Source organism: Sminthopsis crassicaudata, chromosome 5 (assembly GCF_048593235.1).
Source record: "Sminthopsis crassicaudata isolate SCR6 chromosome 5, ASM4859323v1, whole genome shotgun sequence".
Lineage (NCBI taxonomy): Eukaryota > Metazoa > Chordata > Mammalia > Dasyuromorphia > Dasyuridae > Sminthopsis > Sminthopsis crassicaudata.
In genome coordinates, this window is record NC_133621.1 from 303062849 (window position 1) to 303083555 (window position 20707).

The 20707-nt window shown below is 45.1% G+C and overlaps 1 protein-coding gene across 4 annotated transcripts in view; it reads left to right on the forward strand.

Moving 5' to 3' along the window:
* Positions 1 to 20707, forward strand: part of PACSIN2 (protein kinase C and casein kinase substrate in neurons 2) — a 152700-nt gene that overhangs the window by 124202 nt on the left and 7791 nt on the right. For all 4 annotated transcript variants that reach the window (XM_074271891.1, XM_074271893.1, XM_074271894.1 and 1 more), the window contains 5 exons: positions 6239 to 6395; positions 6718 to 6953; positions 7416 to 7571; positions 17610 to 17785; positions 20555 to 20675. In XM_074271891.1, coding sequence (XP_074127992.1) covers positions 6239 to 6395; positions 6718 to 6953; positions 7416 to 7571; positions 17610 to 17785; positions 20555 to 20675 — 846 coding nt within the window. The remainder of the gene's footprint in view (positions 1 to 6238; positions 6396 to 6717; positions 6954 to 7415; positions 7572 to 17609; positions 17786 to 20554; positions 20676 to 20707) is intronic.

Below are 20707 nucleotides of genomic sequence, written 5' to 3' on the forward strand. Positions count from 1 at the left end.
ATGCTTTTCCCCTTTTCTGATTTTTTTTCATAGCATAATTAACATGGAAATATATTTAAAATGAGTGTACATGTATAACCCATATCAAAAAAGGTGGAGAAGGGAGGGAGAAAAAAAAAATTGAAACTCAAAATCTTACATAGATGAAAGTTGAGAACTCTCTTTACATGTAATTGAAAAATAAAATACTATTGGCCGAAAAAAAAAGGGGGGATAACTCCTGTTTTAGACATGTTGAGTTTGGGATCTACTAACTAGAAGCCAAGAGAAAGATTAATAGATAAATAATAAATTTAATGGAAAATAATAAAATTATTAAATTTTATTATTAAATTAATAATAAAATTTAATGTCATGATTTTAATAATTTAATAGATTTGAGAATCATCAGCGTAGAGGTAATCATTATATTCATGGGAATTTAGAAGAGCATCTTGTGAAATAGTATAAAGGGAGAAGAACCAAGATTTCAGGCCAGAGCCCTTGGGGGACATCTGTGAGGAGAAGCTGTGATCTGGAGGATCAAGGGAGATAGAGGAGGAGAACTGGGAGAGAAAAGACTAGCAGGGAGGAAAAGGGGACAGGAATGTCACAATGCTATCATTCTCTACACTACGCTGAGCTGCTGAAAGCTTTTGGAAATCATCTGGGAACTGTAATCTGGCTCTGAAATTTTTTTGTACATGGATTCCTTTGGCAGGCTGGTGAAAAACTCCTCATAAAAATGTCTAAATACACATGTGAAATTACATAGGAAACCAATTATTTTGAAGTGTGTGTGTGTGTGTGTGTGTGTGTTCGTTCACACACAACAAATTCCAGGTTCATAACTACCAGTTGCACACTCCCACACGCTCTTGGGACAAATAAGCTTGAGGGTCCCGTAGCCAATTTGGTAGTGCTGGGTGGGAGTGTAATTGACTAAGTCAGGAGGAGAGGGATGGTTCGAAGCGCCCACCCCATGTCTGTGGCTAGAAGGATGAGTTGGAGAGGCCAGGAGGGCAGCTAATTAATGATGCTCTTAGAGCCTGTAATGAGGCATGAAGAGGCTGATGGGAACGGCCTCTGAGAATGGGACAATGAGAGGCAGACTCGGATTGCATGTGCGAGGTTTCACTTCAGATGGATTTCATGACTGAGAGGTTTGTGAGAAGCTGGGGCAGTTTCCCCAGACAGCTGCATATCTGGTGAGTTGGAAGAAAGGGTTCAGACCATGACCTCTCTGGGGTAGATAAGCTGAGGTCCTGCTTGGAACAGGGAGGGAGATCTTGCCCTCCCGGCTCTCTCTGGTTCTGTTCCTCTCCTCATTGTCTTCCGCCCTGACCTCCAGCCCAGCCTGTCACTCATCCTCTGTAAGAGAAGGGCTGCCAAGGCCTGCTGGCAGTGCCCATGCTTCCATCACTGTCCAGGATGCAGGGACCAGTAGACCACATTGTTCTTGAACAGCCTTGAGAGCTGGGCTGGAGTGTGGTCCCTGGCAGGAGCACAATGGAGTGTAGAATTGTGTTTTCTGTGTCAGCATCGCTGGTTTTTACATCACCTACATTTCCTAGGACATCCCTTCTTTCCTCCCCTTTATGACAAGAAAATAGATTCCAGCAGAATTAAAATATTGAAAAAGTCTGCCATTGTATGCAGTGGTCTGCAGCCCTAGGACCCCACTAGTCCTGGAAGTGTGCACTCCTAGCTTGAGACCAAGCTTGTAATTCCATATCGTTCAGTTTCCTTTATTCTGTTGTTCTGTCCATGGCCATTGTTGTACTCATTGTACACACTGTCCCACCCTCTGCATCAGTACAGACAAGGCTGTCTTTGCTCCTCAGCAATCAGCACATTCATCAATCAAGTCAGAGAAATGCTAATTTTGTAAAAGACAGTGAAGAGACAAAAGGCAGAAGGAAGTAAAAGGAGGGGGAGGAAGAGAAGAAAGAAAGAGGAAGGAAACGTGCCTAGTTTTTTTTTTTTTTTTTTTTTTTTTAAATCTAAACCAAGGAAAGAAAAAGCCAAGGACAAGAATTCAAGAACAATGTCATTAATGATTATTCAGAATTTTTTAAGGAAATCTCGCAAAAAGAACTGTAGCAGTTCATCTCCCAAATCATTCAACATGAGGAAGCTGGATTTGTACCAAGAATGCAAGGATGCTTAAGAAAGCAATCAGCATGATCGTATTCAAAACAAAAACATCCTGAGCCATTCACTTATATCAACAGATGAAGAGAATCACTTGACAAAATTCAGTTCTTTGAGGATATCACGTCTCTCTCTCTCTCTCTCTCTCTCTCTCTCTCTCTCTCTCTTTTCTCCCTTATGATTTATTTATTTTTATTAATTTTATAATTACAACTTTTTTTTTTTTTTTGGGACACTATATATGCATAGGTGATTTTTTACAACATTATCCCTTGTACTCCCTTCTGTTCCGAATTTTTCCCCTCCCCTCCCTCCACCCCCTCCCCTAGATGGCAGGCATTCCCATACATATTAAATATCTTAGAGTATATTCTAGGTGCAATATATATGTGCAGAACCGAATTTTTTTGTTGTTGTTGTTGCAAAGGAAGAATTGTATTCAGAAGATAAAAATAATCTGGGAAGGAAAAAAAAATGCTCACAGTTTACACTCATTTCCCAGTGTTCCTTTTCTGGGTGTAGCTGATTCTGTCCATCATTGATCAATTGGAATTGGATTAGCTCTTCTCTATGTTGAAAATATCCACTTCCATCAGAATAGAGAGGATATCGTCTCTTAAGAATATGTTGTCTTGTTCTATATTCGGGATTTGTACAAACACATTCAGGGCACCTTTTTGCTGGCTCTGGCTTGGGAAGGCAGCTTTACTATAGTCACCCAAAAAAATTTTGTCTTTGAAGGGGAAAGGTCCATCCCTGTGGCCTGCCAGAAGACTAGGTACTCCAGATAATTCCTAGAGGAAAGCCAGTGGTGTTTCTCAGATCATCTCTATTTTAAGATCTAAGATTAAAAGGAGATATTTTGAAAAGTGGGGGAGGTGTTTTTTTTTTTTTTTAATGCAAAACTAATATACTGAGAAAGTGAACTGTGAATAAGATGCTCCATTATCAAACTTGTCAGATTTAGGTTGCATGTGTTTTGTTTCAGTTCCAGTGACATTTCTCTTCCTGTTATTTCCTCCTGCATCTTGTCTCTGCCATGCAGAGAAATCCTGAGGGTTTTTGTGGCTTGATTATCGGTGTATCCTTATACTGAACGGAAACTTGGGCTCGTTTTGTTCTCCGCTCCTCTGGGACTTTCTGGGCAAACGGTCACATTGTCTTCAGTTATGGTTAGTTGTGTCCACACCAGGGAACGTGCCTTTGGCAGCCTCTTCTTGGCTTCCTGCTCTGCTGATCTTGGTGGCTGGAGGGTGTCCCCCATGCTACAAAGAATGATCCGGTTCTGGGCTATAGGCTTGCTCACACAGATAACAGAGAGATCTCTGTGCTTTTACTTTGGGAGGAGCTCAATTAAACCCAGGCAGGGCCCATGTAGCCTGTTGGATCTTTGGTTCTGGGCAGCCTCACCCACTTCCTTCCAGAAACCTCTTTGGATTACCCACCCCAAGCCCCAAGCTAGACAAACGCTCTTTGTTTCCGGGCCGCAGCCTTCCTTGGGTGAGCTTCTGTGCCACAGACAGGGAGCAGGTTTTCATTGCTATGGACGATCAGGTTGAGTCCCAGGGAGGGGAAGGGAAGTGACTGAGGCAGGATTTGAATTTGGATCTGCAAACCTCAGACACAGTGCCAGCAGCATTTCTCTCTGGGTCCCATAGCTCCAAACCCCTTGCAGGCTTCTCGGGGATCGGCAATGTCAGTGAACTTGACTCTCCCTGGAGCTGGGCAAGCAAAAGGCCAGGTAATGGCTGATCCTTGGGATCAGTGGGGAGTGGTGAATGGGGCTTTTGGACCTCTGCCTTCTTGGCAAGAAGGCTCCTCATGGTCAGGGGAGACCACCCGCTCCCCATCCCCAAATCCTCATTATCCACTCTCTGCTCTCTTGCTTGGTCAGGCACGGAGCTGCCTTCCATTTATTTATCTAATGAATAAAGCTCACTGAGGGCAGCTTCTGGCTATGTCGTGGTCCCTGGCAGCCTCACCACGCTTCAGTCTGCAAAGGCAGCTCAGCACAGAGGCCAGAGTCAGGAGCTTGTTGGTTGGAGCGCTGCTTTGGCCCAGGAGTGGTATGACCCTAGACGGGTCATTGGTGCTGCTGAAGCCAAGGAACTCTCCAGTGTCCAGTACTTGGCCTTCTTCCCTCCCCCCCCCCCGCCTTGGGGTAGGAGTCCAGCACTGAATGATGTCAGGCTTTCTCCTTTGTTGCACCCCTGCCCATGCCACTATCTTAAGGCAGATGCTGCTCCTTTTCCTTGTATTCCCAGGGCCTAGCACAAGTAGGAGGTGCTGACCAGGACTTCTGGGATTGAAAGGAGTGTTTCTGATTGTCTAAGATCACTCCTCTAGGAGACCCAGTTCTTACTCACCCCTTTCCCAGCCCCCCCAGTCCCTTGATGTCTGCTGACACCAGGGCTTAGCTCAGTGGGGCCTCCCTCTTAGAAGAGCTCTCTTCCTTTCACTTTACCGGAAGCACTTGATCTCCCTCTCCTCCTGTCTAAATAATAAAATCAGATAACTTTATATTTACTCAGGGCTTGAGGTTTTTTAAAGTGCAAATATGAAAATACCCATTTTAAGGTATAAGATACCTCATAAGGACAAGGAGATGGGCTCCGAGAGGGCCAGGAGGCGTCAGAGCTGACTGGTGGGATGGCAGGTGCTGCACCTCTGGTGTTTCCTGGATTTCATCGGCTTTGCTGAGATTTGTTTGGATAATAATCGGGCCTGGAATAGCATGTTGTTCTCGACTTTGAGGAGATTTTAGCATTTAGGACTAGAAAGCCTTCTAGATCATCTGGTTCATTTTATAGATGAGGAAATTAATTTGAGTTTGGAGCTTCTGACTCCACATCCCTAGGATTCTGTCCACTTTGTGCTTTGAGATCAGATGAGGAAGAGGATCCTTCCCATGTGATATCCAGAGCGTGGCGATCAAGAGTCTTCCAAAATGGCCACAAAGCCCTTTTTTTGATAAAGAGAACCTTGAGAAAGGTGACCTCACCTTCCTGGGGGTGGTGAAAGTGCCATCTACACGTCCTGGAGGGAGCTGGTGCCCTGTCCGAGTTAAAGCTGCCATTTTTGTGGAGGGGGAACTGGAAACTGAGTGGAGAAGTTGTGGTACGTGAATGGAAGGGGATGTTATTGTCCTGTAAGAAATAATGAGCAGGCTGTTTCAGAAAGGCCTGGAGAGACTTATATGAACTGATGCTGAGTGAAGGGAGCAAAACCAGGAGATCGTTGTACGCAATAGCAACAGGATTATACGATGATCAATTCTGATGGACGTACCTCTTTTCAACAGCGAGGGGATTCAGGCTAGTTTTAATAGTCTTGTGATGGAGAGAACTGTGGGGAGCAAAGCATAGTATTTTTACTTTTTTTGTTATTGTTTGCTTATTTTTTCTTTCTTATTTTTTCCCTTTTTGATCTGATTTTTCTTATTCAAAATAATAATTGTGGGAATATGCATAGAAGAACTGCACATGTTTAACCTATATTGAATGGTTGTCTAGGGGAGGGAGGTAGAAGGGAAGAAGGGAGAAAATTTTGGAACACAGGGTTTTTCTTTTTTCTTTTCTTTTTTTTTTTTTTTTAATTGAAAACAGTCACTTTATTATAAATTTTTTTTGACAGTATATATACATGAGTAATTTTTATAACATTATCCCTGGTATTCATTTTTCCAAATTATCCCCTCCCTCCACTACTCCCTCCCCTAGATGACAGGCAATCCCATACATTTTACATGTGTACAGTATAACCTAGATACAATATATGTGTGTAAATCCAATTTTCTTGTTGCACATTAAGTATTGGATTCTGAAGGTAAAAGTAACCTGGATAGATAGACAGTAGTGCTAATAGTTTACATTCACTTCCCAGGAACACAGGGTTTTTCAAGAGTGAATGTTGAAAACTATCTTTGGAAAAATAAAACAGAAACTGCCGGGCAGCTTGGCCTGCACAGCGGACTTCCCATCCCACTTCTGGTCATGGAAGAGGGATTGTCTTATAGCCTATACCCTGCAGTCTGTAGCTCTGCTCTTGGGGCCACCAACCCCCCTTTGACATGCAAGTGACGTATGAATCCTGTCTTGTTTTCTAGGTTGGAAACTACAAGCGAACAGTCAAGCGGATTGACGATGGCCACCGACTCTGCAATGACCTCATGAACTGTATTCATGAGCGGGCGCGCATTGAGAAGGCTTACGCGCAGCAGCTCACCGAGTGGGCTAAGCGATGGAAGCAGCTTGTGGAAAAGGGTGAGTGTGGAACGGGGCGAGCGTGGTGGGGATTTATGTTCGATTCCTTGGGCATCTCCAGTAACGCCCCTTCATAACTCTTTTCAAAAGAACCTTGGCTTCATTTAAAATCTATCTTAACAAAATTAACATTTGAGAAGACGAAACACAAATGGTCTTGTGTCCTCACCTAGACTTCCAAAGTGGGGATTGAATATTCAGCAGTTTTAGGGAGTGGGGCAGCGGGTAGATTTGCCATGAAAATGGAAATCTCCACATCAGACGTTTGCAGCAGCCCAGGGTCTGCCACCTAGTCCCAAATGTCCCCTTCTGTTCTATCTAGGTCCACAGTATGGGACCGTCGAAAAGGCCTGGAATGCCGTGATGTCGGAAGCAGAGAAGGTGAGCGAGCTGCATCTCGAAGTGAAGGGCTCCCTGATGAATGAGGATTTTGAGAAGATCAAGAATTGGCAGAAGGAGGCGTTTCATAAGCAGATGATGGGAGGATTCAAGGAGACCCGAGAGGCGGAGGATGGATTCAGGAAGGCCCAAAAACCCTGGGCGAAGAAGCTCAAGGAGGTACCCGGCTAAGTATTGTACCGTCTTCCCCACCGTGGGCGTATCTTCTTCTCTACTACACTCATTAATGTCCTGGGATAGCTTAGTTGCTGTGGAATAGGCCATGGGCCCTGACTACTAAAATGGCACCGCTTGTGCTGAAAGCTGGCTTTCTTGGGGTGCTTTCAGGCCTCTCTCCTCTCCAGACTCCCTCATGGACCCCATCTTGCCCCCTTTGTCTCCTTTCTCCTTGCATCCTTAGGGATGTCCGGCTGTCCTGTCTTTTCCTCTGGCTCTAGCCCTGGGTATCTTTTTCTCCCACTTCTTTCCTCACTCACATCTTCCTGTGGAAGATCCTTTTGTTGGGGGGGTCGCCATGTGCACAATTGGCAGATTCTTGCTTTCTCCCAAAACAAGTCTTGGGTGATCTTGGCGGGCACTCCTAAGGCCTAGAAATATAATCCTGAGAAACGTTTCTTCCAGGTAGAGGCGTCCAAGAAAGCGTACCATGCTGCCTGTAAGGAGGAAAAGCTGGCCGTGTCCCGGGAGAACAACAGCAAAGCGGATCCTGCCCTCAACCCAGAGCAGCTCAAGAAACTCCAGGACAAAGTGGAGAAATGCAAGCAAGATGTGCTGAAGGTACAGTCCCCTGTGCCTTGTGCAGCCCCTCGGGCAGCAGGGCCTTTTGAGGTGCTTGGTGTTTGCTTGGCTCTTGTCAGTCCCTGTGCCATTTCCCAGATGAAGGACCCAAAAAGTTGTGAACATATCCTCCTCCAGCACCCTCTGTTCTTAGCATCCTTTCCTTCTGTGTGTCTTCTAAGTGTTTCAGGTGTGCACATGCACACACACACACACACACACACACACACACACACACACACACACACACAAAATCAGCCAGTGTTCACAAGCTAGATATTAACAGTTCAGGCTAGAAAGAAGGTGATGGATGGGAGAAGGGAGGAGAGGGAGGCATGTGGTGCGGTAGTTTTTTGAACAGCGTTTGGGATTTTCCTCTATTATGCTGAAAACTGGCCTTCAATGGCCTCACCCATCCTCCTCCTTGAGCTCTGATTTGCAGGGGCACTTGACTGATCGTGCTCTTCTTGCCATCTTTTCCTTCCTCCGATGCTGTTTCTGCTTCCTCATTCAGTGTGGCCCATGAGATGAGGGCCCAGATTGGTCCCGCATCATCCTCCACAAGAGTTAAGAGAAGAGTTGCCCTTGGCTGCCGACTTTCTCCCTATCAGGGAGCCATGGGCTCAGAAATCAGGGAGGGGAAGCCTTTCTGAGAGTGAGACAGCCTCCACCTTCCCCTGGTGACACAGAATAGGACACAGTGGTTGCCTGCAGTGGTGTCTCTGCCCATCACTCAGTGCCAGCAGGTTGTGTAAACAGGCAGGGGGTGGGGGGCCATCATCTCTGCTGTGGATAGAGCACCAGCCCTGGGGTCCAGGAGGCCTGAGTGCTATTGAGACTCCTGGTGTGATCCTGGCCGCGTCATTTCACCTCATGCCCTCTTGGGAAAACCACAAGGAAGCAGAAGTCCCCAAAGGCAGGGGCTGGCCAGGCCTAGCCTTTGTTCTGGTAGGATGGGAGACTCCTGGCTCTCCACAGTGTTTAATCAGACTTTTGTGGGACAACCTTTATTTTATTGAAGAAGAGAGATCTTCCTTTTTGGGCACCAGAAAGCTGTGTCTCTGGCCCTCGGCAGGGGGCCAGCAGCAGGACGCAGTTTACTGAAGAGGGGGAGCTGGTCAAATGTGGACAAAGAAAGGACAGATCAGAGGGGAGAAGACTGAGGCAGGCAACACCCCCGGAGGCGACTGCAGTCTCCAGGGATAGGGGGAGGAGAGCCACGCTCTGTGGTTAGCAATGGTCTCCGAATTGCCTTGTTTGGGAGCTTTTCCCAGTTTCTCACCCTGCTTTGCTTCTGCTGCCTCTGATACAGTGAAGCCCCCACCTCTCCCTGGGCCTCCCTAATGCTGCGCTCTGGCTTCTCCCTGTTCCTGCTGAAAGCCCCGTTTCAGCTCCACTGCTGGATCATGCTCCATGACTTGGGTCAGCATGAGGGTCCTGAGCCTCTAGCCTGTGCCTAGTCTTCTGATTCAGGAACCTTATCAGCTCCCGTCCTCAGCAGCCCCCAATCACAATCAGCTCCCAGAGCTGGAGTCCAGCCAGCGTCTGCCTACTGGCCATGTCCGTCTTAGATTCAGCCTGTCTGCAGCTAAACCCACTGCTTTGTGCCCCCAAATCTTCTCTCTCCTAATGTCCCAGTATTGATCCAAGCTGCCATCCTCCTTCCGGCGCCTCAGGTGAAAATCTTTTACGTCTCCGTCGTTGCTCCCTGAACTTTGCTCTTCAGAGCCAGAGGGCCGACAGATCTCATATTTCTGGGGACACAATGTCTTATCACCTACAGTGCTTTCTCTGCTCCCTCATCATAACTCCTGCCAGGACCGTTGCCATGAGGACCCTCGTCAGTTTCTGTCTCAAACCTGCACATAGGTGATATTCAGAAAGCCCAGAGCTAACCAGGCATCTCTCCTCCTCCTTACAGTCTGGGGCTCCTTAGTGCTTCCAGAATCAAGCATTCAACCTTTGGGCCTTTAAAGCCTTTCAGAGCTGCTGCCTTCTTTTCCAAACTTATGATCTGCTCATCCACCCTGTGTGGTCTCTGTTTGAGTCAAGCTGATTCTGTAGGTATTCTTCACATCTCTGTCTTCCCTCTAGGCCTTTGCCCAGGCTGTGCTCCACCCTGGCGTGCCTTCTCTCCTCCTCCTGCCTCTTGTGAAGCCTGAGTTAGCACCCTGGATGCCTTAGAATCAACTGGAGTCAGGATAAGCAAAAGTCCTTGGTCTTTATTCTTGGTCTTTAGGGGTAGAAGTGAATTGGATGGACAAAGAATCTTCATGACTTCCCTTCTCCTCCTCTACTGCCAAAGTGACTCTGGCTTGTCTTACTCTACCCCCTAGTCCCTCTTACAATTCTCTGTATGCACCAAACAATTGAGCCAACACAGAATAGTACAAAGGGCCATTTTCCAAGCATATTCTTATAGAGTATTGTCCAATAAGTAATTAGCCTTAAGTGCTCGGTTGTCCAAGTGCACCTACTCAGTTTCAGCCCTTTACATCTCCCACTTTCTTTTTGTTTTAAAACACAGGTAGTCATGCCATCCCTGACTTCTCAGGGAGGTGAGAACTCCAAAAAGGAGTTGATCACACCCTCCCTGACTTCTCAGGAAGAGAGATGAAAAGCACCAAAAGGAAGTGGGGAATCAAGCCAGATATTGCTAGCGGGTTTCTGGGCTGAAGGGTCTTACTAGAGGCAGGTATACGCAAACCCATCAGCATGGGAGGTATTACACAGGTACATAGCAATAACGCCCAGGCTATTAGTAATGACTCTCCCCACAGCCCGTGCAGGCTCAATGTGGTGCAACAAACATAAATTATACATGCAAGTAGTGAGGGTAAGTAAACAACAGTCACACATATGCCTCCTTCAGCAGCCAAGAGATAGTCCAAAACCAATCTATTGTCCATTGCTTCACGTGTCAGGGAATCCAATAATCCCCACAAGTTTTTGAAGTCCTGCAACAATCTTTTTATGTGTTAGGGAATCCAATGATTCCTACAGGTTTTGAAGTCTTGCAACAATTTTATCATTTCTCAGAAAATCCAATGATTCCTGAGGGTTTTCAAGTCCTACAACAGTCTTATCGTGTCTCAGAGAGAATCCAATGATTCCTGAGGGTTTTCAAGTCCTACAACAGTCTTATCGTGTCTCAGAGAGAATCCAATGATTCCTGAGGGTTTCCAAGTCCTACAACAGTCTTATCATGTCTCAGAGAATCCAATGATTCCTAAGGGTTTTGAAGTCCAACAATTTTTGATGTCCATGAGTCACATGCCATAACTGCCAGGTTCTTTCAGTGGTGGGCACAGTCAGCGATGGAACCATCCAATGTTTCTTGGGTCTTCTCCTTTGTTTCAAGGGTCTGCTCCATCTCTCTCCGATGGACAAGGCGAATATAGCTCGTTGGCACCCATCTCATTCCTTCTCCATCTGTAGAGATACAAGCAAACCCTCTCCCCCAAGCAGTTAACCTATCTGGTCCCTTCCATTCACCACTTTCTGTGTCTCTCCACATCACCTGATGATTATTTAAAGACAGGGGACTGCTCTCACCCCCTTTCAGTGGGTTATAAAACCTTCTGGAGTCTGCTGGAGTCAGTGCATCTTTGTCAAAAATCAAGAAGTTAATAGTATAAAGAACTAGATTTAGAAGGTCTCTAGGATTACCTGTGGCTTCCCCTTTCTTTTGTTTTTGGAGTAGGGTCTTAATGTCTCTGTTTCTCCTCTCTACTATTGCCTGACCTTGAGGCTTAAAGGGTATTCCAATGGTGTGTAAAATCTTATACTGTGCACAAAAGTGTGCAAAATGTTTAGAAGTATATGCAGGTCCATTGTCACACCCATAATTGCAAATGCTTGTATAAGAAATTCAGTGACCACTCGGGCTATCTCTTTTGCTGCTGGTATTGCAAAAGTGAATCCTGAAAAGGGGTCTACCACAACATGGATAAAAGACAGACGACCAAAAGAATTTCAATAGGTCTCAAACCAAGAGGGTTCTTCCCTGGAGGGAGCGTAGGAACATGGAAAGGAATGCAAGCTGTTTAGGCTTTTACTATGCTCCTAGTTTTCTTTCTTTTTATTCCAAATTGTAAATGTAAAGTTCGAGCAGCCTGATGATATTTAGAGTGAGATTCTTGGGCTTCCTGAAATAAAGGAGTATTGGCCAACATGGTTAGAAGGCTATCTGCCTTTGAATTACCATCAGAAATAGGACCTGGAAGTCCACTATGTGAGTGAACATGCAAGATATAAACCTGACTTGGATGTTTTCTCACTTGTTCTTGAAGTTCCTTAAATAGCTGATATATCTTGGAGGCTACAAATTTACATATATATATATATGTAATTATTATATTATTATATATTATATTATTATATATTATATGTATGTAATAATTATATTATTATATTTATATCTCCTGGATAATAAGTAAGAGCTAGAATGATTGCATACAATTCATTCTACTGAGTGGACTGAAAAGGAGTTCTGACTACTCTCTCTATAGTCACAAGAGTATACAGCACAAATATAATGTTTGGATGCATCTGTAAAGATAGTTGGTCCTTTAAGAGGAACTTCAGAAACCTTTTCTTCAAGAATCCATCACCAATTATGTAATAGTCTGGTTATCTTTAATGGAGACTTGTATGTAAAATTTGGAGCCAGGGCTAATAAAATTTGCCACTCTGGGATGGTTTCACAGCATACATCAATTTGTGCATTAGTATAAAAGGTGTATAACTTGTCAGGTCTTATCCCAGATAATTGTACTGCTTGCTTAATGGCCTTTGATAAAATTCTAGCCACAAGCACTGGATAAGAAGTAAGGCTTTCTTCTGGTTATTCTAGGAGGTTCACCCACTTTATCACACTGTCTCCTTGATGAAGAACTGCTGTGGGTGTCTCTTTTATAGCAAAAACTGATATTTCCAAGGGTTTTTGAGTGACTCTTTCAATTCCATTGGATAAAGCCATTTCAACTTCTCTCAAAACCTCTTGAGCTTCTTTTGTAAGCTGTTGTGGTGAGTTTAAAACACTGTCTCCCCTTAAAATGTCATATAATGGTTGCAATTGGTAGGTAAGCCCAACACTGGATGCATCCATTGGATATCTCCTATCAATTTCTGAAAGTCATTTAAGGTGTTTACCTTCTCTGTTCTTAAGGAAAGTTTTTGTACTGTAAGCACTTTAGGGTATACTTCACGTCCTCTAAGTATTGAAAAGGAGCGTGTCTTTGAACGTTTTCTGGAGCTATGTGCAGTTTGTAGTTCTTTAGAGTTTCTATGGTCTTTTGTAGACATGCTTCTAACATTTGTTCCTCAGGTGCACACCCCAATATATCATCCATATAATGTAACTATTACTTTTGGAAATGCTTTTCTTACTGAGTAAGAGCAGCAGCAACATACATTTGGCACAGAGTAGGGTTGTTTTTCATTCTCTGTGGCAAAACTGTCCATTCATATCTTTTATAAGGCTCAGCTAAGTTAGCACTGGGCACTGAAAAGGCAAACCTTTTCATATCCTCCTTATATAGAGGGACAGAATACAAACAATCCTTATTCATCACCCAAAAAGGCCATTTTCTAGGCAATTGAGTAGGAGATGGGAGTCCAGATTGAAGAGTTCCCATAGTTTCCATCTGTTCATTTATCTTTCTTAAATCAGTCAACATCCTCCATTTTCCAGATTTCTTTCTACAACAAATGCTGGGGAATTCCAAGAACTTAGAGAAGGTTGTAAATGTCCTTGGTCAAGTTGCTCCTATACTATATCTTATTATAAGGCCTGAATTTTATTGCTACCTAAGGACCACTGTTCTATCCACACTGGTGTATCAGTTTTCCATTGGATAGGAACAGGTGAAAGGGTAGGCAGGCTTTCAACAGCAGCCCTGCCTAAAAAACCAAAGTACTCATTTGTAATCCTAATTGTTGTAAAATGTCTCTTCCCCACAGATTGATGGGGATTTTTTCAACTATAAATGGAGTAAAAACTCCTGTTTCACCTTCAAATATCCATCTCAAAGGGGTAACACTAACTTCAGCTGCTATTGATCTTCCTATGCCAGACATATAGGTGTCTGCCTTAATCTTTGGCCAGTAACTGGGCTAGTTGGCACCTCAAATGACTGTACGATCTGCACCTATGTCTACCAGTCCTTTTAAGTGTATGCCATTTATATAGATAGTGAGCATAGGTTGGTCAGCTGTCACAGCTGCTGTCCAGTATATTCTTGGATTCTGTTGCTTGGAGTCAGAATCTGGGCAACTATCACCAAATTGCTTATTAGGAGTCTGTATCAATAAACCTGATGCTGCTGCTTCCTCTGGTTGATAAGTCACACATTGTCTACCTGTATTAATAACTGGGATATTTTCTACACATTCCCCAGTTTCCCACATCAGTGTATGGATGAACACTGTTTTGTAAGTACTCTCAGGAGGTGAAATGGTCAAGCCTACTGTGCCTGGAGGCAAGGGATCCATTGGCTGGAGAGGAACAGATTTCACCTCTCTAGGGGGCATCTCAGTTGTCCCAGCTGCATAAAACTCTATTCTCCCCAAATGTAATCCCTTTCTCCCATCAGATTGCTTCCTGGCTTATTGGTCATGTCTGGGTATTGGACTTCTAGGCACTCTCTGAGTGTAGCATTGGCTGCCATCATGCCCCAAGTGTTTTTTGCCTTGGGCCCTGGGGCTGGGCCCCTCATCCTGTTTCCCTGAATCAGTCTACATTCTGATGCCCAATGGAAGCCTCTGTTGCATTTTAGACAGGGGGTTTTGGGTCTTGTTCTCTCACACTCTTTTCTCACTCTGTCTCTATGCCAACATTGAGCTTTCAGATGCCCTACTTTACCACATTGAAAGCATTGACAAGTTTATCTAGAAGTCCCTTGCCAAAAGGGACCCTGTCTTCCCATGTTGGGAGCTTGGGGAAGTCTGCATCATAGCCTGGCTATAAAAGGTATTTGTGCCCCCTGTGGCACACTTCTAATGATCTCCTCAAAAGGAGCATCCTTGTGTAATCCTAGTATAATTCTTCTGCAAACCTCATTAGCATTTTCTTTAGCAAGTTGCCTTATCATAATATCTGTTACTGCATTTTCACCATTAGTTCATATGACAGCTGTCTGCAAACGCCCCACAAAATCAACAAAGGGTTCATTTGGCCCTTGTGCTATTTTTGTGAAGGCCTCTCCCTTGTCGTTTTTACCGGGGAGAAAAGCCCATGCTTTGATAGCAGCAGCAGCAGCAGCAGCAATTTGCTCCTATGTTGCTTTGGGGTAATTAATCTGTACTAAAATTTCTGCGTAAGAACCTACACCTATTAGTTGGTCATAGGTGATTAGAATATTAACTGCACTATGACATTTTGTTGGGCTTGTATTCTACAGAGTTCACTATATTCAAAAAGCCACAACAAGTTTTGTCTAGGTTCTAAGCATGTCCTTCCTTGTTATAGATTTCCAGTCCCTACGGGTTAAGACTTCATGAGCCAAAATCTGTAATAACATCTTAACACAAGCTGATGTAGCCCCATAAAGAGTGCAAGCCTTTTTTAGGTCTTTGAGGATTTCTATATCAAAAGGAGTGTGTCTTCTACTTTCTTGACCTGAAGAGTTAAACTGTTGAATCACAGGATACATTCCTATTTTCAAATCAGCTGTATCCTGCCCTTCTTCTGTGGCTTTAAGTAGTGCCTTTTGCAATCTAGTCATAAGAGGAGGTGATGGCTGGGGGGGAGGGGGTAATCACTGCCCCTCCCACTACTCCTCCTCCCTCTATCCCTGAAGGTGAAGATGATGGGGGCTTGTGAACAACCAGTTTAGGTGGGATTGAAGCTGCCTTAAGAAAGCAAGAACCACCACGCCCTTTAGGTTCATTTAACTCCTCATGCCTTCTGGTGATATTGCCATTAATCTGTCCTTTGTCTTCTTTTTCCTCACACTTCCTCATCTGGCTGTTCTTAAAACTTTTCTTTTTTCTATAACTTGCAGGATTCTTTAAGGCCAATTGTATTATGTTGTATATATAGAATGTTTTCTTGGAAATTGAACCAGGACCTTTACATTGTAGTATTCACATAGTTGATCTTTTACTAGTTTCTAATTATCTGCCCCAATATCTTCTTCCTTTAAGAACCAAAGGGATGGGCATTCTAATGTACCCAAGAAACTAGCGATCTGCTCCCAAGTTACAATTAAGCCTTGTCCCTTGATCAACCTAAGTATGCTTTCTATAGAGCCCCCTCAGGGAGGAGGTGGGGCTGGGGATGGAGGAGAATCTTTTCCTAATATCTGCCCCATTTCAGCTAGAAAAGGTTACTAGTTTAGCCCTTAATAAAGTAAATTCCCTGTTTGTCTATTATTTCCTAGTCACCAGGGACTTCTTCAGTGAAATTAGGGTCCTTGGTCCACATGTTGGACACCAAATGTGGCGACCGCGCTAGCACCCTGGGTACTTTAGAATCAGCCAGAGTCAGGATAAGCAAAAGTCTTTAGTCTTTAGGGGTAGAAGTGAAGGGAATGGACACAAGATCTCCACAACCTCCCTTTTCCTCCTCTACTGCCAAAGTGACTCGGGCTTGACTTACTCCACCCCCTAGCCCCTCCTACATTTCTCTGTATACACTGATTGAGCCAGCACAGGATAATGGGAAGGGCCATTTTCCTTTTTATTTTATTTTATTTTCTTATTAATTTTATAATTATAATTTTTTGACAGTACATGTGCATGAATAATTTTTTTTTTTTTACATTATCCCTTGTATTCATTTTTCCAAATTTTCTCCTCCCTCCCTCTGTTCCCTCTCCTAGATGACAGGCAATCCCATACATATTAAATGTGTTACAGTATAACCTAGATACAATATATGTGTGTAAAACCAAATTTCTTATTGCACGGTAAGAATTGAATTCCGAAGGTATAAGTAACCTGGGTAGAAAGACAGTAGTGCAAACAGTTTACATTCAATTCCCAGTGTTCCTTCCCTGGGTGTAGCTGATTCTGTCCATCATTCATCAACTGGAAGTGAATTTATGTTGAAGATATCCACTTCCATCAGAATACATCTTCATACAACACTGAAGTGTACAGAGATCTTCTGGTTCTGTTTATTTCACTCAGCATCAGTTGATGTAAGTCTCTCCAAGCCTCTCTGCATTCCTCCTGTTGGTCATTTCTTACAGAGCAATAATATTCCATAACCTTCATATACCATAATTTACCCAACCATTCTCCAATTGATGGACATCCATTCATTTTCCAGTTTCTACAAAAAAGCTGCCACAAACATTTTGGCACATACAGGTCCCTTTCCCCTCTTTAGGATTTCTTTGGGATATAACCCCAATAGCAGCAATGCTGGGTCAAAGGGTATGCACAGTTTGATAACTTTTTGGGCATAGTTCCAAATTGCTCTCCAGAATGGCTGGATTCTTTCACAACTCCACCAACAATGCATCAGTGTTAGAAGGGCCATTTTCCAAGCATATGCTAATAAAGTATTGTCCAATCGGTAATTAGCCTTAAGTATTCCGTTGTCCAAGTGCACCTACTCAGAGTTTCTGCCCTTTACAGCCTTTTAGTAACTCTTATGGCCTTCAAAACTCTCCTCAAGCATCTGTTTCTGCTCAATACTTTTTTGTGATTCCCCCTCTCTATAAGTAGCCTCGCTGTCCCCCCGCCCTTCAAAAACCCAACCAACTCCATTGTGGTTATTTTGTACATAGACACACAAACACACACTTCTGTCTGTCAGTGTCATTCCCCTACATGACAGTAAACTTTTCCATTTTTTGTGTTTATTATCCTATTGGCTGGTAACAAACAGAGTCGGGGGAAACAGTGAGCAGCCACAGGCTCCCCCCATTTTTCTCTCATGGTGAACTCAAACCTTCTGGGGCAGGTGCATTTGGGGCCACACTTAGGGGCGCTCCAGGAGGCTGCTGGGAGAGCAGTGAGTGCTCCCTCACGTTGTGAATGGGGACGGGTGGGGTCTTTTTTTTTTTTTTTTTTTTTTTTTTTTAGACCAAGGAGAAATATGAGAAATCCTTGAAGGAGCTGGACCAAGGGACCCCCCAGTACATGGAGAACATGGAGCAAGTGTTTGAACAGTGTCAGCAGTTTGAGGAAAAACGCCTGCGTTTCTTCCGGGAGGTGTTGCTGGAGGTTCAGAAGCATCTTGACCTGTCTAACATTCCCAGGTAATGGGGGGAGGTCCAGAGCCTTCCTGGCCAAGGTCACTAACATGAGATTTACCCTGTTGTGACTTCACATAGAATAACTCTATGTGTGTAATCAGCAAGCACTTATTAAGCTCCCACTGTGTGCCGGACCCTATGCTAAGCACCAATGCTTTAAAGAAAGGCAGAAACCGTTATCCCTGTCCTTGAGGAGCTTTCTGTCTGACGGGGATCATTTAGACAGTTCATGTTCAAGGCTCAGACGTGTCTGCACGTGAACCTTAGAAAACCGAGCATTCTGATAAGCCGATCACAGGGTATTGATGAGAGGTGACAAGCTAAGGAGGAAACGGGGTGTGTGGGAACATAGATTGGAGCCCCTAGTCAGCCAGGGGAACCATGCTCTGCCCCGTGCCATGTGCCCGGTGGGGAGGGGCTGTCAAAGCAGCTGATAATGGAGGATGTGGAACCATAGCTGGGGTCAGGACAGGAGGCAAGAACTACAGGAGCTGCATGTCAGGGCAGCCTACAGACAGCGTCCCTGACAGCTAGTGCTGTCTGAAGACAGAACGGGCTGTCCCAAGGAGAGGTGTGGCCCTTGGCCCGTGACCGCCGGTCTGGGATGACAGAATCTGGGTGTTCTCGGAGCCAAGTCAGTGTCCCAAAGTGCTGGGTTTGAGTCATGCTTCTACCTCTCTGGGACGCTGGCGAGTAACCCCAGATGCGTCTTTAAATTGAGGGCGGTGGACTCCCCTACAAAAACCCCTTGGTCCTCCCTTTGGGGCTCCCAGCTCTGAGACTGTGCTCTGGGCTTGTCCCAGCTCCAACAGCGATGGTGGCACCCAAAGTTCTCCGGGCCCTGCCCACTGAAGCTTTCTGTGAATCTGGATCCCTGCCCCTCTTTCTCACTTTGGCTTCTTCCATCCAGAAGAGGCAGCTGCCAGGGAAGCGCTCATTGGACAGGACAGGTGCCCTCTGGGCTTTGACCCCCACTTCCTCTCGGGTTTCTCCTTTCTCCCAATCAGCAGCTTAATGGCCACCATGGAATCCTTCTGCTAATTCATAGAAAGCCCTGTGGGATGACCATGTGACTGAGGTCATGACGCCAGGAACAGAAAGATCAGTGCAGATAAATTGTGGGTGTGCCAGGCTCAGCCAGAGCCCCTCACCTTCTGCGGGACGCCTTTCCTCCTCTGCCTGGATTCTGGCACCTCCTCTCTGTGATCTCGCGTCAGTTTATCCTGCTTGTATCTTCCACAGATAGAGGGATTGGCATGTTGTCTCCCCCATTAGATCATTTGATCTTTAGATCCTTGAGGGCTTCTTGCCTTTCTTGGGATCCCAGTGCTTGGCACAGTACCTGGCACACAGTAGGTGCTTAATAAGTGCTTGCTGCCTTGGCATGCATGTAGTGGCCAGCATGTTGTCTCCCCCATTAAAATGGAAGCTCCTTAGGACAGGCGCTGTCTTTTGCCTATTTATTTCAGTGACGAAAACATTAAAGCAGCAGCCTCAGGGTATCAGGATTGGAGGCTGAGGCAAAGGAAAGTGTGGCTTCTCTCAGGATAGTCCAGAGCCTGCTCACTGCCCAGACGGTGGGGGAGGGAATGCAGCTCGGGCAGACATTGCCAGGCTCTGTGAGCCCCTGGTGGTGGGAGGTGCGAGAGAGACACGAGAAGGGCGCCGTCCTCTCTGAACAGGATTCTCTTGGGTAGCAGTCCCCAGGCCCCGGGTCTATAAACACCAGGTACAACAGAGTTAGCAGGTCATGCGGTGTCCTCCGAGGAGGGCTTCTTCCGGGGCTCCTGTGTGCTTTCTGTCCTTCAGGGCTCTGTTCCCAGCCAGGTTCTCTCTAAGGCCTTCCTAGGCCTTCCTGAGCCTTCCGTCCCATTTGGGGTGATAGGGTCATATGACTGGAGAGCTCCCTGGTGCTGACTGACACCACTCCTCTGGGCCCCTTTCTTTTTTTTTTTTTTTTCTTTTTTTTTTTTCAATAATAGTTTTTTTTTTTTTATTTTCAAAATATATGCAGAGACAGTTCTCAATATTCATCCTTGCAAAATGTTGTGTTCCAAATTTTCCCTCCCTTCTCCCCACCTTCTCCCCTAGATGGCAAGTAATCTAATATATGTTAAACACATAAAATTCTTCTATATATATTTAAACAGTTATCTTTCTGCACAAGAAAATCAGATCAAAACGGAAAAAATGAGAAAGAAAACAAAATGCAAGCAAACAGGAACAAAAAAGTGAGAATGCTATGTTGTGGTCCACACCCAGTTCCCATGGTCCTCTCTCTGGGCGCAGATGGCTCTTGATCTTTTTATGATCTTGTTGCCTGTATGATGATCTCCTGGTCCTGCTCATTTCACTCAGCATCAGTCCGTATAAGTCTCTCCAGGCCTCTCTGAAGTCACCCTGCTGGTCATTTCTTATAGAACATTCATATTCCATAAATATTCAGCCATTCCCGAACTCATGGGCATCCCCTCAGTTTCCAGTTCCTTGTTAGGCCTGTTTCTTCATCTGTAAAATGGGCTTTTTACTCTGCTGCTTCTTCCATAGGGTCTTAGAAAGAAGCCTCTAGAATATCTTCTGTTCCCTTCTGTTCAGCTAGATAGGCTGTGGGCACAGGGCCCAACACACATGTGGGTGTCTTCTGGGGCCTATGGGGCCGTGCTGCCAGGGCCTGACTTTAAAGGGCCCCACGGCAGCCACAGCCCTGGAGAAGGGGGCCTTGTGCCAGATGGGCCGGGAGTGACAGTTGTGCCCATTCTCTCCCCGGCCTAGCTACAAGAGCATCTACAGAGAGCTGGAGCAGAGCATCCAAGCGGCGGACGCGGTGGAGGACCTGCGGTGGTTCCGCGCCAACCACGGCCCTGGGATGTCCATGAACTGGCCGCAGTTTGAGGTAGGCGGCGGGCCCTCGTGGTCTTGTCTTTC